Here is a 20684-nt window from a genome sequence, read left to right on the forward strand (position 1 = left end):
AGAGTAAGAGATTTGTGTTACTGTAGGGAGAGCTGTGGCACAGGCTATCTCTGTTGTTTGTTTAGGGATCATTTGACTGGATATTGAGTCATAAGGACACTAGATCAATTTAATTTTAAAATGTGAAACCATGCACATAACTTCAGAAAGTGAAACCTGAACTAGGAAATGTGAATTTTTACCACTGCATGTAGCGCCTCTGTAGCTTGGAAAAAGGAGTCAAGAATTCAGCCTTGTTGACCAGCTAAACTTCTCAGCTGAGATTCCAGAAAGCTCCACCCAGGCAGATGTCTTTAAGCCGTTTTGTGCTTTCAGGATTCTGAGCTCATTTGGGGCCTTGTGCAACCTACAGCATAAATTGGAGCAGCCAGTTAGCTGGCTATTCCACAGCTCAGAATCCCCCAGAGCGCTGTGCTATGTCCCTGTCCCCTCATGACTCAAGATCCACTCTTAGCATGCCCCTCATTCCAGGTTTTCAGAGGGTGTAGCATTGAGTCACGTTTGATAACTCTGTGTGGTGCCTGTTGCTGAGGGGATTTTTCCTTGACCCCTTGTGGGGAAGGAGGGCAGTGTCCCTCCACAGTAACTCATTTAGGCAGCAAAACTTTAAACTATGATAACATAAAGTAAGACTAGAGGTTATTTGACAGTAAGACTTTGTATGTAATGGGAAACACAACTCACTTTGTAGTGAGACATTCACCATAGTTTAGTCATTGATGAGATGTTAATAGCTTTTCAAAGAAGTTACTCAAACTTGTAATCCAATGACAATAGAAAGTCATTTTATTTTACTTCTTGATGCCAAGTGGTGGTGGGTTTAGAAAGGCTAAACTAAAAGCATTGGGGAAGAAATCCTGTATATACAGGAAAAAGAATGGGGAGTACTTGTGGCACCTTAGAGACTAACAAATTTATTTGGGCACTTTCTTTAAATGAAGCCCACTTCATCAGATACATGCAGAGGAAAATATAATAGTAAGATATTTTGTGTGTGTGTGTGTATGTGTGTGTGTGTATATGTATATATATGTGTGTATATGTATATATATATGTGTGTGTGTATATATATATATATAAAAATACACACAGAGAGAACATGAAAAAATGGGGGTTGCCATACCAACTCTAAGGAGACTAATCAATTAAGGTGGGCTATTATCAGCAGGAGGAAAAAAAACTTTTGTAGTGATAATCAGGGTGGCCCATTTCAAACAGTTGACAAGCAGGTGTGAGTAACAGTAGGGGAAAAATTAGCATGTGGAAATAGTTTTTAGTTTGTGTAATGACCCATCCACTCCCAGTCTTTATTCAAGCCTAATTTAATGGTGTCCAGTTTGCAAATTAATTCCATTGCTGCAGTTTCTCATTTGAGTCTGTTTTTGAAGTTTTTTTTGGTTGAAGAATTGCGACTTTTAGGTCTGTAATTGAGTGACCAGGGAGGTTGAAGTGTTCTCCAACTGGTTTTTTAATGTTCTAATTCTTGATGTCTGATTCGTATCCATTTATTCTTTTGCATAGAGACTGCCCAGTTTGGCCAATGTACATGGCAGAGGGGCATTGCTGGCACATGATGGCATATATCACGTTGGTAGATGTGCAGGTGAATGAGCCCCGGGTGGTGTGGCTGATGTGATTAGGTCCTATGATGGTGTCCCTTGAATAGATATGTGGACAGAGTTGGCAACGGGCTTTGTTGCAAGGATAGGTTCCTGGGTTAGTGTTTTTGGTGTGTAGTTGCTGTTGAGTATTTGCTTCGGGTTGGGGGGCTATCTGTAAGCGGGGACTGGCCTGTCTCCCCAGGTCTGTGAGAGTGAGGGATCGTCCTTCAGGATAGGATGTAGATCCTTGATGATGTGCTGGAGATGTTTTAGTTGGGGGCTGAAGGTGACGGCTAGTGGCGTTCTGTTACTTTCTTTGTTGGGCTGTCCTGCAGTAGGTGACTTCTGGGTATTCTGGCTATGTCAATCTGTTTCTTCACTTCAGCAGGTGGGTATTGTAGTTTTAAGAAGGCTTGATAGAGATCTTGTAGGTGTTTGCCTCTGTCTGAGGGATTGGAGCAAATGCGGTTGTACGTTAGAGCTTGGCTGTAGACAATGGATGAAAGCTGGAGGCATGTAGGTAAGTGTAACGGTCAGTAGGTTTCCGGTATAGGGTGGTGTTTATGTGACCATCGCTTATTAGCACTGCAGTGTCCAGGAAGTGGATCTCTTGTGTGGACTGGTCCAGGCTGAGGTTGATGGTGGGATGGAAATTGTTGAAATCATGGTGGAATTCCTCAAGGGCTTCGATGGTCACATAAACACCACTCTATACCAGAAACCTACTTACCGCTATACAGGGCTGGTGCTACCAATTAGGCAGACTAGGCGGTTGCCTAGGGTGCCAAGATTTGGGGGCGCCAAAAAGCGGTGCCCCCAATTTTTTTTTTTACAGTGTTCCTATGCCCCCTCCCCAAGCGTGCGTTCACCACTCCACTTCTCCCGCCTCCCAGGCTTGCGGCGCCAATCAGCTATTTGGCGCCGCAAGCCTGGGAGGGGAGGAGAATTAGAGCGGGAGCGGCGTGCTCTGGGAGGAGGCAGAGCAGAGGTGAGCTGGGGTGGGGAGCTGCTGGGGGGGGGCGCCTCAGCTCGGGGGGAGGGGTGGGGAGCTACCGCAGGGCGGGGGGGGGGGGCACAAGGTGGAAGTTTCGCCTAGGGCGAAATTTCCTTGCACCGGCCCTGCCGCTATACTTACCTACATGCCTCCAGCTTTCATCCAGACCACATCACACGATCCATTGTCTACAGCCAAGCTCTAACATACAACCGCATTTGCTCCAGTCCCTACTCGTTCTTTTTGCTGATACAGACTAACATGGCTACCACTCTGAAACCTGTATATACAGGAATACTTTAGGGAAACAAAGGAACAACAGCTGTTTAAAAAGTACGTAGAATGGTGGTTGAACAGTCGAAATAATGGGAACCGGCTGTTGCAGAATTTTGCATCTTTTAAAAATACATTATAGAGAGATTACCAATGCCATAAAAGGATCATTCAAAGCTGTAAAACCAAAATTGCACACCCTTACAATTTAGGGCACTCTGCATATCCCGCCCAGCACGTGAAGAAATTCTAGTGGTTCCTCAGACTTCTGTTGCTTAGAGAATAATTAGTGTTCTGCATTTTCAGTTTTTATTTGTTTACAAAAAATAAAAATCTGGGAAATTTACAGTGTTTATTTTCCAAACATTAAAACTGGAATGAAATCAGGTTAAAAGAGCAAAATCGGGAGGGGGGAAAAAGAAAAACAAAAAAACTTTTGTAATATGCACATTTTACTACAGTGTAACTGAAACATTTTTTTAAATGTACAAAGGTATGTTTTGTCTCTCTCAGAGCTCGTAGTTTTTCCAGAAACCTGGTTTGCGTACACTCGCATAATTTTCTTCGAAGTGTTCTCACTCATGTTAAGCCTCTTGCTTTCTTGGAGGTAGTCCAATTTTTGAAAAGGTGCTCTCTGAATCAATAGATCCAGGGCTACACTCAAAGCTCGCCATGCCACTTCGCTGAAGTTGGGAAGTGTGTCTTGATGATTGTTCCAAAAAGCCAGCACATCCAGTTTTGCATTGTCAGAGTTAGGCAAGTTCATGAAAGTAGTTAATTCCCCCTTTCGGATTTGAAATTTCATCGTCCGTGGCAAATGATTGAAACACTCTGGCATACGTCATAGTCTGCTGCAGAATTCACCTTGAGAAAGGGGTAAAATACCTAAATGACATTCCAAAAAGAATCTTTGGCACCAAACACTTCAGAGTTCAGATTACAGGTCATGGTCATCTCCCATTTCTTGCTGAGCATTGTGTTGAAGGTTTTGAATGCTTTTTTGGTTTTCTCATGCTCTGGGGTCAGAAGGATTTCCAGAAACTGCTGGGTTTTCTTGATGTATGTTTCTCTTGCAGCTGAGATTTTGGTTGTCAGGATCCAGTAAACATCTGTATTTGCAAATGTGTTGGCAATAGCTGGAGAAAACGCCAGTGTTTTCTGTGTGTCACACAGTGATTCCAAGTTTTCAACGATGAATATTACCTTGGTGCACAGAATCTGGAGGTCATTCTGGTTATTTGCTAGTCTCGTCAGTGTTTCCGCTTTAGAACCAACAAACTCAGGATGATCTAGGAGATGCATTAGCACAGTCCACACATTATTTACATGATAGTCAGCAAAAAGTACAAGCTCATCAGCCAACGTGGCACAACAGGGGTACATAATCAGCAGTCAACTCTGCACTCGTCTCGCACTGTGTAAAACAAAGCCTTCAACTTGTTCGCATGCTTGAAAATGGCCCCAAACCTAATGATGCAAGATTTCACATCTTTCATTTCTTCTGTAGCAGTAGCTGTTGACAGCACAATGTTAATAGGATGAGCAGGACAGGTAATGTGTAGAAACTCTGGGTTCTGATTGAGTTTAATCTCCTGTGCAAATTTAGCCATGGAGGAAGTCAAATCTGTGTTAGTTGTGGCCACATTGTACCAAGTTAGTTGGTACATCTCAAACATGTCAGTTACTACTGTGTCACATCAGCACAAAATAATTCACTTTGAAATAAAAAAAACTAAAACAAAAGGCCAAGAATTGGATGGTCCAAGGCATCAGGAGACTTGTCAAAGATCAGACTAGACATCACATTTCCATCAGTTCATTCTATCAGTTTAGATACAAGTATCGTTATTTTCTTTCAGATATTTGTGAGTGAGGTTGTCTGCATTCGGAAGGGTTTTTGTTGGTGGACAGTATTGTTGCACAAAGTCACCAATAGGCTCCTTTGCAATTAACAGTGGTGAAACAGAGCACACACAAATTCATTGATACAATTATGCTGTGTCCTCTCTTTCATTAAAACCCTGGTGAAGCTCCTGATATTGAGTGCTTATCCCAAAGCTCACTTTCTTCTTTAAGCTACTTGTGTTGCTTGCTTTCGACATGCTCCTTTATTCTGTCAGCATGAGCACTGACCTCAATGCTGCGGTAACTGCAGCACAATGCATCCTCTTCACTCTGGTCTTTACTTTTCTTGAAAAATTTTAAGTACTGATTTTCTTGTTGGTATTCAGGCACAAATTTGCATTTTTGTCCCACATTTACCTTCTCTTTATCTATGGAGGATTAATTAATTACATTCAGCGCCGCACTAAACAGATGCAAAAAAAATAGGCGGGCAGTGTCTCCTTGTGAGCCAGTCGTACTACGATATTAACATTGGTTTTTTTGTTTTTGTTTTTTTCCCCCTGACTTCCGTCATGTGTGTTCTGTGTTTTACACTGAGAAACTGTTTCAATCTCAGAGCTGCAGGAAACAGCAATCACATAAAGCATCAGTGTTTAACAAAAATAAATACCCCCAAAAAATAGTGGATTGATTTAAAGTGGTGTAAATCAGTTAAAACTGAACCCCTTTTAATTAAAAAAAAAAACTAGTAATTTATTGGTGAAAATTGGTAAAAATTGAAAACATGGAACACCAAGAATAATCTAGCTTCTGGAAACAGAAGTGTATCTTCCTCCTCCTTATTGATTAAAACTCAGTTAAAAACTTTTACGCCTTTTGCCGCACCTGACACGTTTGTGGAGAAGCTGTTATATCTGTTTCTCATGACTACGTGTGGGAATTAGGAACTAGTGATGTTGCAGTACATTCTTCAGACATTGGCCTTATTTGAGACTATAGCATTACAGCCACCATGGAGATGGTGAGCCAGTTTTTAATTCTCTGGACTCTGCTAAATTATATGATGTTTCAACTTCAACTAAGATGGAAAGGATGCTCACTAATGTGGAATATCTAGTCATTTGATGCTCTCCCTTTGAATAACTCTCGTGTTTGTGATTATATAACCTACCCAACGGGGTATGAAAAATGTACCTGACCTCCAGTAGCACTGAGGACTAAAACACCTAGCTAGAATGATACCTGCACACTCTCAAAAAAGCCATTGCCTGTTGCAGTTTTGAAGTACAAAACTGTTGTGCAGTATCTAATTGTTATGTTGTCCATGAACATTTTATTTATGAATATTCTTTCTTCACACAGGGTTTTGCAGAGGTTTACACTAAACTAGTGCAAACTGTGTGTAAAGAGTGGTTTATCTTGGATTATTTTAAATCTATTCCTAATCAATTTAAGATACAGTATAATAAGGCTGGTTTAAACCAAAATACATGAGTGTACTTTTGCATTAGTGTAACCAAATTGGTTTAAAATTGCACCAAGTATTAATTAAGAATTAGTAAACTGGTGGAGCTCTGTGTAAATAAGCCCTGTTTTTTTTGAAAAAGGAACTTACTACTTGGACTGACCAAATAGCAGAAAAAACTGTTGAATATATTATGTATTGATCTTCTTTGTTGTTTACTATCTAGCTGATCTAATACTACAAAAATATAGCTATTGACTAATTTCCGTGGCATTGTTGACTAATTTAATCTAACAGTATATTAACCAAATACTGTTTGCCCATCCCTGCTTATTGCAACTCTCAGTTTTGATATATCTTCTTCCCCTTCCTGGCTTCACTCAATTTCTTTTTTTCTCTTATAATAGGTGATGGTGTAACTTTTCCTACATCGTTTCAGTTTCTCTTTCCTCTGTTTATTCGCAATCCTTCCATTCCCATGTCTCTTTCCCTTTCTCCATTATAAGTTCTTCTGCCACTTCTCCTCATAGAATCTCTCTGTATACTGAACTTCTCTTTTCTAATGTATCCCAATAGTCTCTCTGTCCCCATATCACTCACACCAATACATGTACATTTAAGTCATGGGAACTTTCATACACCTATAAGGTAGAAGACTAAATTTACTAGTCAGTAACCAATTAGTATGAAAAAAGTAGATGCTCTTGTTGTCAGGGACAGTAATCCGGTGATGAGCCAACTGTGTAGCTCAAGTTGTTGAAAAAGGGGTGGGTGCTGGGATTCTTTCTTTGACCCTGTTCAGGTGGTTCATTTTTGTGTAAACCTCTGTTTAGTATGTGTCTGATAAAATTGAAGCCCTCAGCCTTCTCTAGCTTCTGGAAGAGAGAAATACTTTCTCCTTGTTCCTCTGTGCTGCTGTATGGGCATTTCTGATGGGGTGCCTTATACTCTACTTTTCCTAGAGACTCCACTTTTGTATTCTCCTGTAGTGCTTGCCTCCTGTATTGCTCAGAGCTTTCCAGAGCAGCAGTGAAACTGACTTGGTTCTTATCAGTTTCACAGCTGCCTACAGAGTTCTCACTAGCAGCAGTGAAAACTAAGAGGAATATGGTCTGTTTTCATTGTGTAGCAGAATGGAGAAACTTTGAGCAGGAGCAAGCAGCACCAGACAGCCTGACCTGGGAAAGCTTCCCACTCCTCCAAACTGAATAGTTTTTTCAAACCCTCCTTTTCCTTATTAAGTCATAGAACATGTCTGCTGAGTTAGAACCCTTAGAGATGCAGGCTTCCTTAACTCATCTTTATAGCTTTTCACTTCAAAAAATCTAAGTTGATTTCTCTGCCTAAACAATGTCTTCGATGCAGCACATAAACTGATTTTTATGACAGTCGTATTTCTCATTTTCCATGCAAGACACATGAAATAAAACCTAAATTATGTTGTGTCATTCAGCCAGTTCCAAAAGGATTCTATAGAAAACAGATGGATTGATGGATCATTTCACTTCTCTGAATAAAAACCTGTCTGAATGAGTTTTCTAATTTGAAAATGTTAAAGGTTGCATTTCAGATTTAAAAACTGATGGATAAAGGTTTTCAGCCTGTAAAATGTGAGATTTAGAGGTATTATTAATGTACAAGAAGACGATGACTATATGAATTGATAGATGATGTTAGCTGACTATAAATTGTTTTATTTAACAATTACATTTTAAATTAAGTGAAATGTAGGAACCTACATTTGGTAAAGAGATGTGGCACTAATGGCAGCAGTTAATAACTTAGAACTGATCCTGACATCTCTTGCTTTTGCTGTTGAAGGAGAGGAAAGTGGAATGGCGTGTGTTAAGAATAGCAGTTACTTTTGCCAGTCTGTGTGCTGAGTTTCAATGTTAAACAATTTTTTTTAAAAAGTGTTTCCTACTAAAGGATCCCCAAATCAGGCTACTTATTTAGTTGGGTTTAGGAGCCTATTTTTTGACATTTATTTTTGATTTTTAAGGGCTTAACTGAAAAAAACTGACTTTTGCTGTAGGTTGCCTAGAAATCAATGTAGCTACCTTGGAAGGATGAAGTTCTGAGCTCACCTTGATAACATTTGAATCTGTAGTTCCAGGGGCGCTGAGTGTGTTTCTACGCTGGCCTTTTATATTTTTATTCCACTATTGCAGTTGCCACTATTCCAACTATTATGTTGTGTAACCCTGGTGAGAGAGAATTCTGGTGGAAATACCGTTCTCCTTGTTCTGAAGCACTATATAGGTAGACTGTGGGTTTTTCATTATGAATTTAATAAAAACAAACCCACCCACTTATATAATAAACAAGCTCCAGGACTTCAGACAGCTACCAGTGAATGTTTTAATTGTAGATATTAAAGCAAGGATAAAACTAAAAGGGGTAAGACAAAGGGCGTGGCTACACCACAGGTTATGTTGGTACAACTTATGTCACTCGGGGATGTAAATAAGTTACACTGACCTAAACGCCGGTGTGTACAGCGCTATGTCGGCAGGCGAACTTCGGTGCAGCTGCGCCATGGTAGTGTTTCTAGTGTAGACTAGCTCAAAGTGAGAGTCAGACATACCTTAAAGAAGAGCTTAAAAGGGAAAAACCCAGCTGCAGTAGTCCAAAACCAAACACCTGGAATGTAAGATAATGCCTTTAGACAATCAGGGCAGCAACAGTATACTTTTGAAAAGTTTGTACTGTAGTTTAGAGAAAAGATGGGACACCCACGTTCTCTTATCTCTAGCAGAATATGGTCTTAGCTATTTATGGACAAGAAATGAGAAATTTTTTCTTAGCCTGCTTTGCTATCTACATTATTTAAGGGTTTTTTTCGATACCCATTACTGAGATATCTGAGGCACAAAAGTACAAAAAATTAACTGAAACTACAAAAATCCTATTCTTTCTTCCATAAGTTTCTGGTCTTAAGTGGAGCGAGGGGGAAGCTGTACACATTTTAGTTTGCCTCCAGGCTCATATATTTGTATTCTAGGTTTCAGTCAGGAGCCATTATGAACATCCTAAATTAAGGTTTCCATTTGACCCTTCCAATTCTCACTAATGACTTTGAGGCCCAATGTAAATGATCGAAGCTAGCAAATAAAAAACAAACACAATAAATTATTTATAATATTTCATAGTATATTAGTAAATGTTCTGTAGCACTTTGAGACCGAAAAGCAGTTCAGTAATAGTAATATGAGATCTCCCTATAATGCCGTGTTATGGGAGTGGGGAGAGCCTTTTGTAAGTCTAAATAGTACAACTAAAATGTATGCGAGCAGGCTTGAAAAATTTGCCAGAGAATTAAAACTACCAGCCCAAAGTTCAAGTCAAGGAGGAAGGTGATGTGCCTGGACCTCACTGCCAATTGACCTTATGGGTATGTCTACACCACAGTTAGACTCCTGCGTCTGGCCTGTGCCAGCTGACTTGGCCTTATGGGGCTCGGACTGCAGGGCTGTTTATTTGTAATGTAGCTTCCAGGCTCAGGCTAGAAGCCCAGGCTCTAGGACCTAGTGAGGAGAGAGGGTACCAGTCCGAGCCTAGGAAGGTTCCTGCCCAAGCCTTGTAAAAGCAATTCAGCTGGGATGGGCCAGCCCAGAGCTGCTGGGAATGAGGAAAGAATGCTGCGATTCCTACTGGGTTGCTGTCCTGCATCCTATAAAGGGGATGTGTCTCTAGCTAGCAAGTTAATTTTTCAAGCTTTCTCTAGTATGGTAAGAGCAAAAAGCATTTAACATAGTAATAATTTAAGTGGATTCCTTCTGACACCATAAAATGTAGTGTGCGTTTTTAATTTAATTAAAAAGGCAATAATTGAAAATGAATCTCTTATGTTCCATGCTATTGAGCTATGTTGTAGTCCTGAAGTTTTAAGCACCTTTTGCTTTGTTGTTGGTATGCTTTTTCTCTAGTCATCCTGTAGCCACAAGTCAGCATTGCATAATTACAATAAACAAAAATGCTCTAATCTGTTATAGGGAAATATTATGCTTGTGCTTACTCTATTAAAGTATTGTGTCTACTGTATTAAAGTGGCCTTCATTTAAAGAAAGTTACTCTTCACCTTGATAATACAGGGAAAATTTCCTTTCCCTTTAAGATTTTACTAATATATATATATTTTTTAAAGATGATGAATGTCAATGGAAAGCCCCTTTCTACTTCATCCAAGGAGCGGATCCCCAGTTTGGACTGATGAAAGCCTGGGCAATTGGTGACTGTGACAATGGAGGTGATGAATGGGAAGAGGAGATCAAATTAACAGAGCAAGCTGTGCAAGCCATTAACCAGTTAAACCCCAAGCCCAAGTTCTTTGTACTGTGTGGTGACCTCATACATGGTATGCCAGGTAAGACTGTTAAAAATCTACACAGGTAGTCATATTCCCATTTTCTTTTTTAATTTTCGATGTGATATACAATTACCATAGCTTTACAGTCAGGCATAGTATAAGATACTATATAGTATCGTGTTCTCATGGATGTGTACTTCTAAGCCCATGCTTGAAGTAGTATTCTGACCTCTCCAGTTGACTCCCTGTGCCATTCATGCATGCTAGCTCTGCCTCTCTGTTAGTAACTTCTTCCTGTAGCTTAGAGAAATTTGCTGTTAGAATGAAATATAATTTTCAAGAGGACATGTAAAAGTACTTTCACCAAAAGTATTACTTTCATAAACAGTATAGGGACTCCAGCCAGGTGACTGAGCAGTACTGGGGAGAGAACCAAAGAATAGCCACGCATTTGAGTACCTAAAGGGAGTTGAGTTTGGGGCCTAATAGAAAATCTTCAGCGAGATATTTCTAATGCTTAATAGAACCTTCATCTTAAAAGTAATATACTCGATCTTAAAATGCCCTAATACAATTCAGAGAGTAGAATTCTAATCCATTATTGCAGGACCATGAGATCAGACTAGTGTTATATACTGAAGCAGGCTACAACAGAACATATACAAATATGGATTACAAGATTTAGCTGTTCCTTACTTTTGCAACTAGACCAGTAAATTTTCTTTACCATAACTGTTCTTTTTGTTTAAAAGAAAAATAATTTTACTGGGAGTGTATAAATAGTTTCATAGACTTCATGGGGTTTTCTTATTTAAAAACCTCAACATCTTGGCAATTTTAATTAGAAGCCCTAATTGACGTTAGGGGGTTATAGGCCACAGAACTTTTTTTTTTTTTTAAATCTGTACATGGTTTTGATAATAGAAAAGCATAGGAAACCACCAAATTTAAACTTCCTAATGAAATAATCTGTTAAACTAAGCAAAATAACATAAGAGTATTGGATAGTTCAAGCAATTGATCATAGGATCTGGTCTTTCATCTCTCGGTCACTTCACTGGTTTATTTAAATGCAGGCATCATTTAAAGTATTAACTCAAGCTGCTGCTGCTTACATTTTGCTGTCTCTTCCATTTTCTTGTATTTTGCTCTCACTCAGGATCACTGGTTGTTAACATTTTATGAATTGTTGATTGCGTGTTTTTATTATCTTTCTCCAATGCTTTGGATTAAAGGTGCTCCATAAATAAAGAGAATATGATGTAATCATAAAATACTTAATTTCAAACAAAATTATCGTTACACAGTGGTAAAAATATACAGTATGTTTGGTACTTAGGTTGTCGTATAGGATTTCCCTTCACTTTTTAAATTGAACATCATAAAATCAATATAAAATTGTAAAACTTTTTTCTCCCTTCTGAGGGAGAATGACTAAAGGGTCATGATCCTACATCAATGGAGGCAAAACTCCCATGAACTTCAGTACTGCAGCAGATAACTTGCTAATCTCTCCATTGCATAAAGGATTGCCACATTTTTTTTTTAAAGAGTCTGACTTTCCCAGTACAAAATTGTAATGAGATTTTTCAACAAATATCCCCTGTTTGTTTGTTTGTTAGTAATATTCCAAATTTGTTGCTTTTGGTATCCCTGCGGGGGGAGGAGAGAGAGCGCACAGGGGAAACTCCAGAAACCAGCTATAATATTTCTGCTGCATCTGTTTGGAGGACTTCCAGTCACCAAATTAAATAATGCAGTAACCTAATATAAAACTGGTATGTTGGATTTCACCTTGCATGCGTATTTCCTGAAAGTCATTAACATAAAATGGCTCTTAAGCCTCTGAAAAGAGTTTTGTCTACTCAGGACTCATGTCCATATAACAAGCTCCATCATAAGTAGTCCTCTTGTTAAAAATTTCAGAGGGACTAAGGATTGAGTGGGCGTAGAGCCTGATCTATCCTCTCATTTCTAGACGGTGTCTGTACAGATCAGGTTCGGGCATGACAGACTGCAGAAATATGTATGCTATCACCCTTGTAAAATATATATATATATTTTTTTTTGGTGGGGTAGGAGTTGGATAGTGGACTTTTCCAACCAGTATTATCTGTCTAGCACAGTGATACTGAGACTGACTCTTGTGAACTGCAAGTGACTTTTTTAATGTGTCTCCTGTAGCATGTGATATTAACACTGTGTGATTTTTATTATTAACCAGTCTAAGTTATTAACCAATCAGGATGCCTTTACTATGTTTTTTACTTACCCAATTGTAGTTGATAAATAATACTTGTTTGGTCATTTTGCTGTGAGACTATATACAGATATAAAAAACTAAATATTTCCCGTCACACTGTTTAAATATGAATATATAATACTATAGTAAATGAAACCACGAATTCACAGTACTGTGGCTCTTTTGGGTAATGTTGATCGTTAATTTGACTCCCGAACCACTGAGGTCTAAGTATCACCGGTCTGGCAACTTTCATGAACATAGGGCTCTCACTTATCATAAAACTTAACAATTTGCCATACTCTGACAAATTTGTTTATCAAATAGTCATCTTAGTTACAAAATATATGAATGTTAAACTGAACAGATTGTAGAGCTAAGACTACTTATGTTCTGTATAGTGTATTTGCTATGCATTGTATAAATATTGGCAGCAGCCTATTGCAATTTCCAAGTAGTAGCAGGAGAGAGCAGTTTGTCTCATCTCTTCTTTCTGGTGTAAAGATAGCTAGTAACTATAGGTAGTACAGGTATACAAAGTATCTAGCTTTGATACTATGTAAATATAAACGTAATCTTAAATCAATGAAGCAATATTCTATACATCTGCTTTATGCTTATTAGACACTTTATAAGCATAAAGTAGCTAAGGAAATAGTCTATTAAAGGAAAGTGTAGCTCCTACAAGAACAGCTTTCATTGCTTTACATTCTGTTTACATGTGTTTAAGTTTATACGAACGATTTACTGACGCTTTTTATAAATACATTTTATAGCCGTAATTTGTCTTTCTGTCTAAACTGAAAAGAGACAAAGTTGCTAAAGTAAATCATTCTTTGGCTAAGAGACTGTGTGTGCAATCTCATCACGGACATAAACTCCGTCAGTGTTCTTTGGATGTTTGCCCAAAAGGTCATTGAGACTTGCTTGAAGCAGCAAGTGGAATGGAAACACAGTCAGAAAAATATTCTATAGAAGATAAGTACAAAAAGAAGGATTCTGGTTTAATCATAAATGAATGAACATAAAAATATGGATGCCTTGGAGGAGCTGAAATTTTTGGTGGGGTTTTGTATTTTTTTCCCCTAACATTTTCTTTCACTTATTTGCAGTAAGCTTTTGGAATAATCTTAAATAAAAATTATTTCAAAAGGAGAATAAATGGAATAATAAATCAACTAAAAGAGAAGAAAATTTTGAAAACAAATCCAAATCCTAAAGAAGTCATAATGAAACACTTACTGAAAATGTTTTGAGAAATGTGTGTGGAAACAAGTCTGGATGGTTGATGGATATTTTATTTCTTTTTAAAAAAAAAAATACAAGACATTTTGCAATGAATCAAGCTCTTGGTTCCTTAACAACTCATTTGCTGTGCTTTCTCCACCAAAATTTCAATCCCCTGACATTAGAATTAGTTGCTACAGAGATTTTTATCTGATATTATCCTCTCTAATTTCTCTTCTGATACACACGAGTGTTTGTAACACACTGTTCTTTGTTACCTTTCCGCAGTCACATGGTTTGGGTCAAGATTACAAAAAAAGAAATACCCTGTCACATGTCCATTGACTCCAATGGCTATTGTTATGCTTGGATTTAATATTTTTTAACCACAATTAAAAATCAAAGAGTGACATTCTCTTGTCATTCAGAGATGCCATAATTAGACTGAAGCAAAGCTAAATCAGCAACTGATTACTGTGAAAAAATGACCTGATTATGGAAATCATCATAGGACTACTTAAATTGGTCTGTAAGTGCTTTCACTTTGTTATGTCAAGAATTTGAAGTTGTAGAAAAACCTTCTGCGGCATTAAGGAGAAAAAGGCAAACTGCTTGAGAATTTAAGTATTTTTTGTTATGAATAATTAATTGATTTTTGATGTTTAAAAAATTACCTCCTTCCAAGTAACACATTTCTGCGATGTATAACCAGCAATAATCGGAGGTCTTAAAACTTAACTTTTAAAATTCAATCCAACAGACACTTCTATCTAAACAACGGGGAGTATACCCGCATAGCCATGGCACTGTAGTTATGTTGACATAGCTGTGTCTACACTGTGGGGTTGACATCAACTTGAAGGGCTTTTTCCAACAGTGAGGAACACCACCTCCACAAGTAACTGTAGTGCTGTCAGTGGAAATGTCGAGATGTGGATTTTTCATAGCCCTAAGCAACTTAGATATGTCGACCTAAACTTTAAGTGTAGACCAGGCCCGGGACTGCTCATGTGTGTGAAGTTACTCAGGCCTGGTCTACACTACGGGTTTAGGTCGATTTTAGCAGCGTTAAACCGAATTAAGCCTGGACACGTTCACACAACGAAGCCCTTTCTTTCGACTTAAAGGGTCCTTTAAACCGGTTTCTTTACACCACCTCTGACGAGGGGATTAGCGATAAAACCGGTCTTTGCGGGTCGGAATTGGGGTAGTGTGGACGGAATTCGACGTTATTGGCCTCCGGGAGCTATCCCACAGTGCTTCATTGTGACCGCTCTGGACAGCACTCTCAACTCAGATGCACTGACCAGGTAGACAGGAAAAGACCCGCGAAGGTTTGAATTTCATTTCCTGTTTGCCCAGCGTGGAGAGCACAGGTGACCCCGCAGAGCTCATCAGCACAGGTAACCGTGATGGAGTCCTCCCAGGATCGCAAAAGAGCTCCAGCATGGACCGAACGGGAGGTACGAGATCTGCTCGCCATATGGGGAGATGAAGCAGTGATAGCTGAACTCCGTAGCAGTAAAAGAAATGGAAAAGTATTAGAAAAGATCTCCAAGGCCATGAAGGACCGAGGCCATAACAGGGACACACAGCAGTGCCGCGTGAAAATTAAGGAGCTACGGCAAGCTTACCACAAAGCCAGAGAAGCAAACGGAAGGTCCGGGGCAGAGCCGCAAACTTGCCGCTACTACGCGGAGCTGCATGCGATCCTAGGGGGTGCAGCCACCACTACCCCAACCGTGTGCTATGACTCTCTCACTGGAGAAACACACAGGGAAGACGGTTCGGGGAACGATGAAGATGAGGATGGAGGTACTGTAGGTAGCTCACAGCAGCAAGGAAGCGGAGAAACCGGTTTCCCCAACAGCCAGGATATGTTTGTGACCCTGGACCTGGAACCAGTAACCCCCGAACTCACCCAAGACCCTCAGGGCACACAGGAGACCTCTGGTGAGTGTAACTTTGTAACTATTTGTAAACATTACCAAAAAAAGCAAGCGTGTTTAATGATTACTTTGCCCTGGCAATCGCGGCCAGTACATCTACTGGAAAAGTCTGTTAACGTGTATGGGGATGGAGCGGAAATCCTCCAGGGACATCTCCAGAAAGCTCTCCTGGTTGAAATGGGGTGATTTTATTAAGGGGACATTCAGAGGCGCCCGTTCCTGCTCTTCTGACCAGAAATGTTCCCCGCTGTTAACCACGCGGTGGAGGGAGGGGTGAAGTGATCATCCCAGAGAATCGTGTGTGTGTGTGTGTGGGGGGGTGGTTTACTTGTGTTTGTGCCACATGTTAACCGGGAAACCGCAGCCCCCTCCTTTTACATTGAAACCCCATTTTAAATGGACAACCCAATTCATCCTTGATATGGGAAATGCGCTGCTGTTTGCAACCTTTCCCGCATGTTAAGAAGGTTAAAAAAGCCAAAACACTGTGGCCTACGATGGCTGCCTGCAAGCCGAAATATGCGACCTTGTAATGAAAGAGTGTACCCATTGTTCTCTAAAATGTGTCTTTTTTAACCACCTCTCCCTTCTCCTCCGCCAGCTGCAAATGTTTCTCCTTCGCAGAGGCTCGTGAACATTAGAAAGAGAAAACGTAGGACGAGGGACGAGATGTTCACGGAGCTGCAGATGTCCGCCCACGCTGATAGAGCACAGCAGAATGCGTGGAGGCAGTCAATGTCGGAGATGAGAAAAGCCCAATATGAACGAGAGGAGAGGTGGCGGGCTGAATCGCGGGATGAACAGAGCAAGTGGCGGGCTGAAGACGATAGGTGGCGTCAGCTTGCAGACAGACGGCAAGAGGCAATGCTCCATCTGCTGGAGCATCAAACTGATATGCTCGAGCGTATGGTTGAGTTGCAGGAAAGGCAGCAGGAGCAGAGACCGCCGCTACAGCCCCTGTGTAACCAACAGCCCTCCTCCCCAAGTTCCATAGCCTCCTCACCAAGACGCCCAAGAACACGGTGGGGGGGCCTCCGTCCACCCAGTCACTCCACCCCAGATGATCGCCCAAGCATCAGAAGGCTGACCTTCAATAAGACTTAAAGTTTTAAAATGCAGTGTGTCCTTTTCCATCCCTCCTCCCCCACCCATCCCAGGCTACCTTGGCAATTATCCCCCTACCTCTGTAAGGAACTAATAAAGAATGCATGAATGTTAAAAAAAAATGACTTTATTGCCTCTGCAAGCGGGAGGGGAGGGTGGGGTGGGGTGGTTGGTTTACAGGGAAGTAGAGTGAACCGGGTCGGGGGGGGGGGTTTGGAGGGTTCATCAAGGAGAAACAAACAGAAGTTTCACACAGTAGCCTGGCCAGTCACAAAACTCGTTTTCAAAGCTTCTCTGATGCGCACCGCGCCCTGCTGTGCTCCTCTAACCGCCCTGGTGTCTGGCTGCGCATAATCAGCGGCCAGGCGAGTTGCCTCAACCTCCCACCCCGCCATAAAGGTCTCCCCCTTACTCTCACAGATATTGTGGAGCGCACAGCAAGTAGCAATAACAATGGGGATATTCTTTTCGCTGAGGTCTGAGCGAGTCAGTAAGCTGCGCCAGCGCGCTTTTAAACGTCCAAATGCACATTCCACCACCATTCGGCACTTGCTCAGCCTGTAGTTGAACAGGTCCTGACTCCTGTCCAGGCTGCCTGTGTACGGCTTCATGAGCCATGGCATTAAGGGGTAGGCTGGGTCCCCAAGGATCATGATAGGCATTTCAACATCCCCAATGGTCACTTTCTGGTCCGGGAAGAAAGTCCCTTCCTCTAGCTTTCGAAACAGAGCAGAGTTCCTGAAGACGCGAGCATCATGTACCTTTCCCGGCCATCCCACGTTGATGTTGGTGAAACGTCCCTTGTGATCCACCAGGGCTTGCAGCTGCATTGAAAAGTACCCCTTGCGGTTTACGTAGTCGGTGGCTTGGTGCTCCGGTGACAAGATAGGGATATGGGTTCAGTCTATGGCCCCGCCACAGTTTGGGAATCCCATTTCAGCAAAACCATCCACTATTGACTGCACGTTGCCCAGAGTCACTACCCTTGCTATCACCAGGTCTTTCATTGCCCTGGCAAATTGGATCACAGCAGCCCCCACCATAGATTTGCCCACTCCAAATTGATTCCCGACTGACCGGTAGCTGTCTGGCGTTGCAAGCTTCCACAGGGCTATCGCCACTCGCTTCTCAACTGTGAGGGCTGCTCTCATCTTGGTATCCTGGCGTTTCAGGGCAGGGGAAAGCAAGTCACAAAGTTCCATGAAAGTGCCCTTACGCATGCGAAAGTTTCGCAGCCACTGGGAATCGTCCCATACCTGCAGCACGATGCGGTCCCACCAGTCTGTGCTTGTTTCCCGGGCCCAGAATCGGCATTCCACGGCATCAACCTGCCCCAGTGACACCATGATTTCCACATTGCTGGGGCCTGTGCCTTGTGAGAGGTCTATGTCCATGTCAATTTCCTCATCACTCTCGTCGCCGCGCTGCAATCGCCTCCTCGCCTGGTCCGGGTTTCGCCTTGGCATGTCCTGGCTCCGCATATACTCCAGGACAATGCGCGTGGTGCTCATAGTGCTCATAATTGCCGCGGTGATCTGAGCGGGCTCCACGATCCCAGTGCTAGCTATGGCGCCTGGTCAGAAAAAAGGCGCGAAAGTAGTATCTGATGGACAAGGAGAAGGAGGGAGGGCGGGAGGGAGGGAGGGCCGAGTGACGACATGGCGTACAGGTACAGGAACAGGGAGAAACACAAACAACTGTCACACAGAATGGTCCCCCCAAAGATTAAACTGAAAACCCTGGGCTTAGCAGGCCATTTATTTCACAGAGGAAGGGGAAGCAAATGAATACAGAACAAATCTATTTTTTACCTCTTAAGCTGGCAGTCGACGGTGCAGCATGAGTGATAGCCTCTCCAGTACGATGACGATGGGTACCAATCATAAAATACCATCATCTGCCAAAAGGCAAGGGGCTGCTGCTGTGTAGCAATGCAGCCCCACGTCTGCCAGCCCCACGTCCGCCAGCACCCAGCATCGCCCTCGACCTCTTCTGGGTGCTTAGCAGACAATACTGGGCAATTGGCAGAAAATAGTATATTACGACTGGTAGCCATCATCATCGAAACAGTAGCATGTCTGCCCAGGTGGCCATGATTGACAGCCACACCAATACGACGATGACGGGTACCAGTCATAATATACCATCGCCTGGCAAGGGGCTGGTGCAATGCAGCCCTACGGCTGCCAGCCCCATGGCTATCACTCATGCTACACCGTCTACCGCCAAAAGGCAGTTAGCAGCTGCTGCTGTGTAGCAATGCAGTCCCACGTTTGCCGGCACCCAGAGGACATATGGTGACGGTGAGCTCAGCTGAGCTGAGCGGGCTCCATGCTTGCCGTGGTATGTTGTCTGCACAGGTAACCCAGGTAAAAAGGCGCGAATCTATTGTCTGCGTTGCTGTGACGAGTGGGGAGGGGCCTGACGACATGTACCCAGAACCGCCCGCGACACTGTTTTGCATCATCCGGGCATTGGGATCTCAACCCAGAATTCAAAGAAAAGGCACGAACCGCTTCTCGGCTCTCTGAGCTGTGGCGCAAACGTAGTATCTGACGGACTAGGGGAAGGAGGGAGGGCGGGCCGAGTGACGACATGGCGTACAGGCACAGGGAATTAAAATCAAGAACGGTGGCTGTGCATCAGGGAGAAACACAAACAACTGTCACACAGAATGGTCCCCACCAAAGATTAAACTGAAAACCCTGGGCTTAGCAGGCCGTTGGTTTGACGGAGGGAGGGGGAAGCAAATGAATACAGAGCAAATCTATTTTTTACATCTTAAGACGACGGTGCAGCGTGACTGATAGCCCTCGGCATCTTTCTGGGTGCTTGGCAGCAAATACGGGGCGGCGTATGACGATGGTCTTCAGGCCTATTGCACAATCGGCTGCTCGGGGAAGACTCTGCTAACGTGCGATGACCCGACTTGTAATAGGACGGCTAATAGTCGTAATACACCATTTACTGCCAAAAGGCAAGCCACACGGCTGCCAGCACCCAGATCGCCGATGAAGGCTACCAGTCTACTGCACCGTCTACCGCCAAAAGGCAGTTAGCAGCTGCTGCTGTGTAGCAATGCAGTCCCACGTCTGCCGGCACCCAGAGGACATATGGTGACGGTGAGCTCAGCTGAGCGGGCTCCATGTTGTCTGCACAGGTAACCCAGGTAACCCAGGTAAAGAGGCGCGAATCTATTGTCTGCCGTTGCTGTGACGGGGGAGGGAGGGGCCTGACGACATGTACCCAGAACCGCCCGCGACACTGTTTTGCATCATCCGGGCATTGGGATCTCAACCCAGAATTCAAAGGGCGGCGGAGACTGCGGGAACTGTGGGATAGCTGTGGGATAGCTACCCATAGTGCAGTGCTCCGGAAGTCGACGCTAGCCTTGTACTGTGGACGCGGTCCGCCGACTAGAGCACCTAGAGCATTTTATTGTGTGGACACACACAATCGGCTGTATACAACCGATTTCAATAAAACCGGCTTCTATAAATTCGAACTAATTTCGTAGTGTAGACGTACCATCAGATGCATCAAGTGTTTGGAGTATTGGTATCTAATACTATTTTTGTCAGGTTTTTTTTCTTTTCCTTTTACTTCTTTCTGATTTCACTATTTTTATCACCATTCAACACAAGATTTGGATCTACACTAATACATTTGTAGTGA

The 20684-nt window shown here is 42.3% G+C and overlaps 2 protein-coding genes across 3 annotated transcripts in view; both read left to right on the forward strand.

The window, feature by feature from the left end:
* The window catches only part of CPPED1 (calcineurin like phosphoesterase domain containing 1), a 98580-nt gene that overhangs the window by 9020 nt on the left and 68876 nt on the right, over nucleotides 1-20684 (forward strand). For both annotated transcript variants that reach the window (XM_065558899.1, XM_065558898.1), the window contains exon 2: nucleotides 10326-10544. In XM_065558899.1, coding sequence (XP_065414971.1) covers nucleotides 10326-10544 — 219 coding nt within the window. The remainder of the gene's footprint in view (nucleotides 1-10325; nucleotides 10545-20684) is intronic.
* LOC135973817 (uncharacterized) lies at nucleotides 15003-17171 on the forward strand. The gene is made up of 2 exons (XM_065558896.1): nucleotides 15003-15909; nucleotides 16507-17171. The coding sequence occupies exons 1-2, from the start codon at nucleotides 15369-15371 to the stop codon at nucleotides 17007-17009; spliced, it is 1044 nt and encodes a 347-aa protein (XP_065414968.1). The 5' UTR covers nucleotides 15003-15368; the 3' UTR covers nucleotides 17010-17171.

Source organism: Chrysemys picta, chromosome 10 (assembly GCF_011386835.1).
Source record: "Chrysemys picta bellii isolate R12L10 chromosome 10, ASM1138683v2, whole genome shotgun sequence".
NCBI classification, from domain to species: domain Eukaryota; kingdom Metazoa; phylum Chordata; order Testudines; family Emydidae; genus Chrysemys; species Chrysemys picta.

Excerpts from the sequence above, each read along its gene's own strand:
- LOC135973817 (XM_065558896.1), top strand. The coding sequence starts at position 15,369 with ATGGAGTCCTCCCAGGATCGCAAAAGAGCTCCAGCATGGACCGAACGG. Across the intron at positions 15,910-16,506 it reads GGGCACACAGGAGACCTCTG|CTGCAAATGTTTCTCCTTCG; the intron begins GTGAGTGTAACT and ends CTCCTCCGCCAG.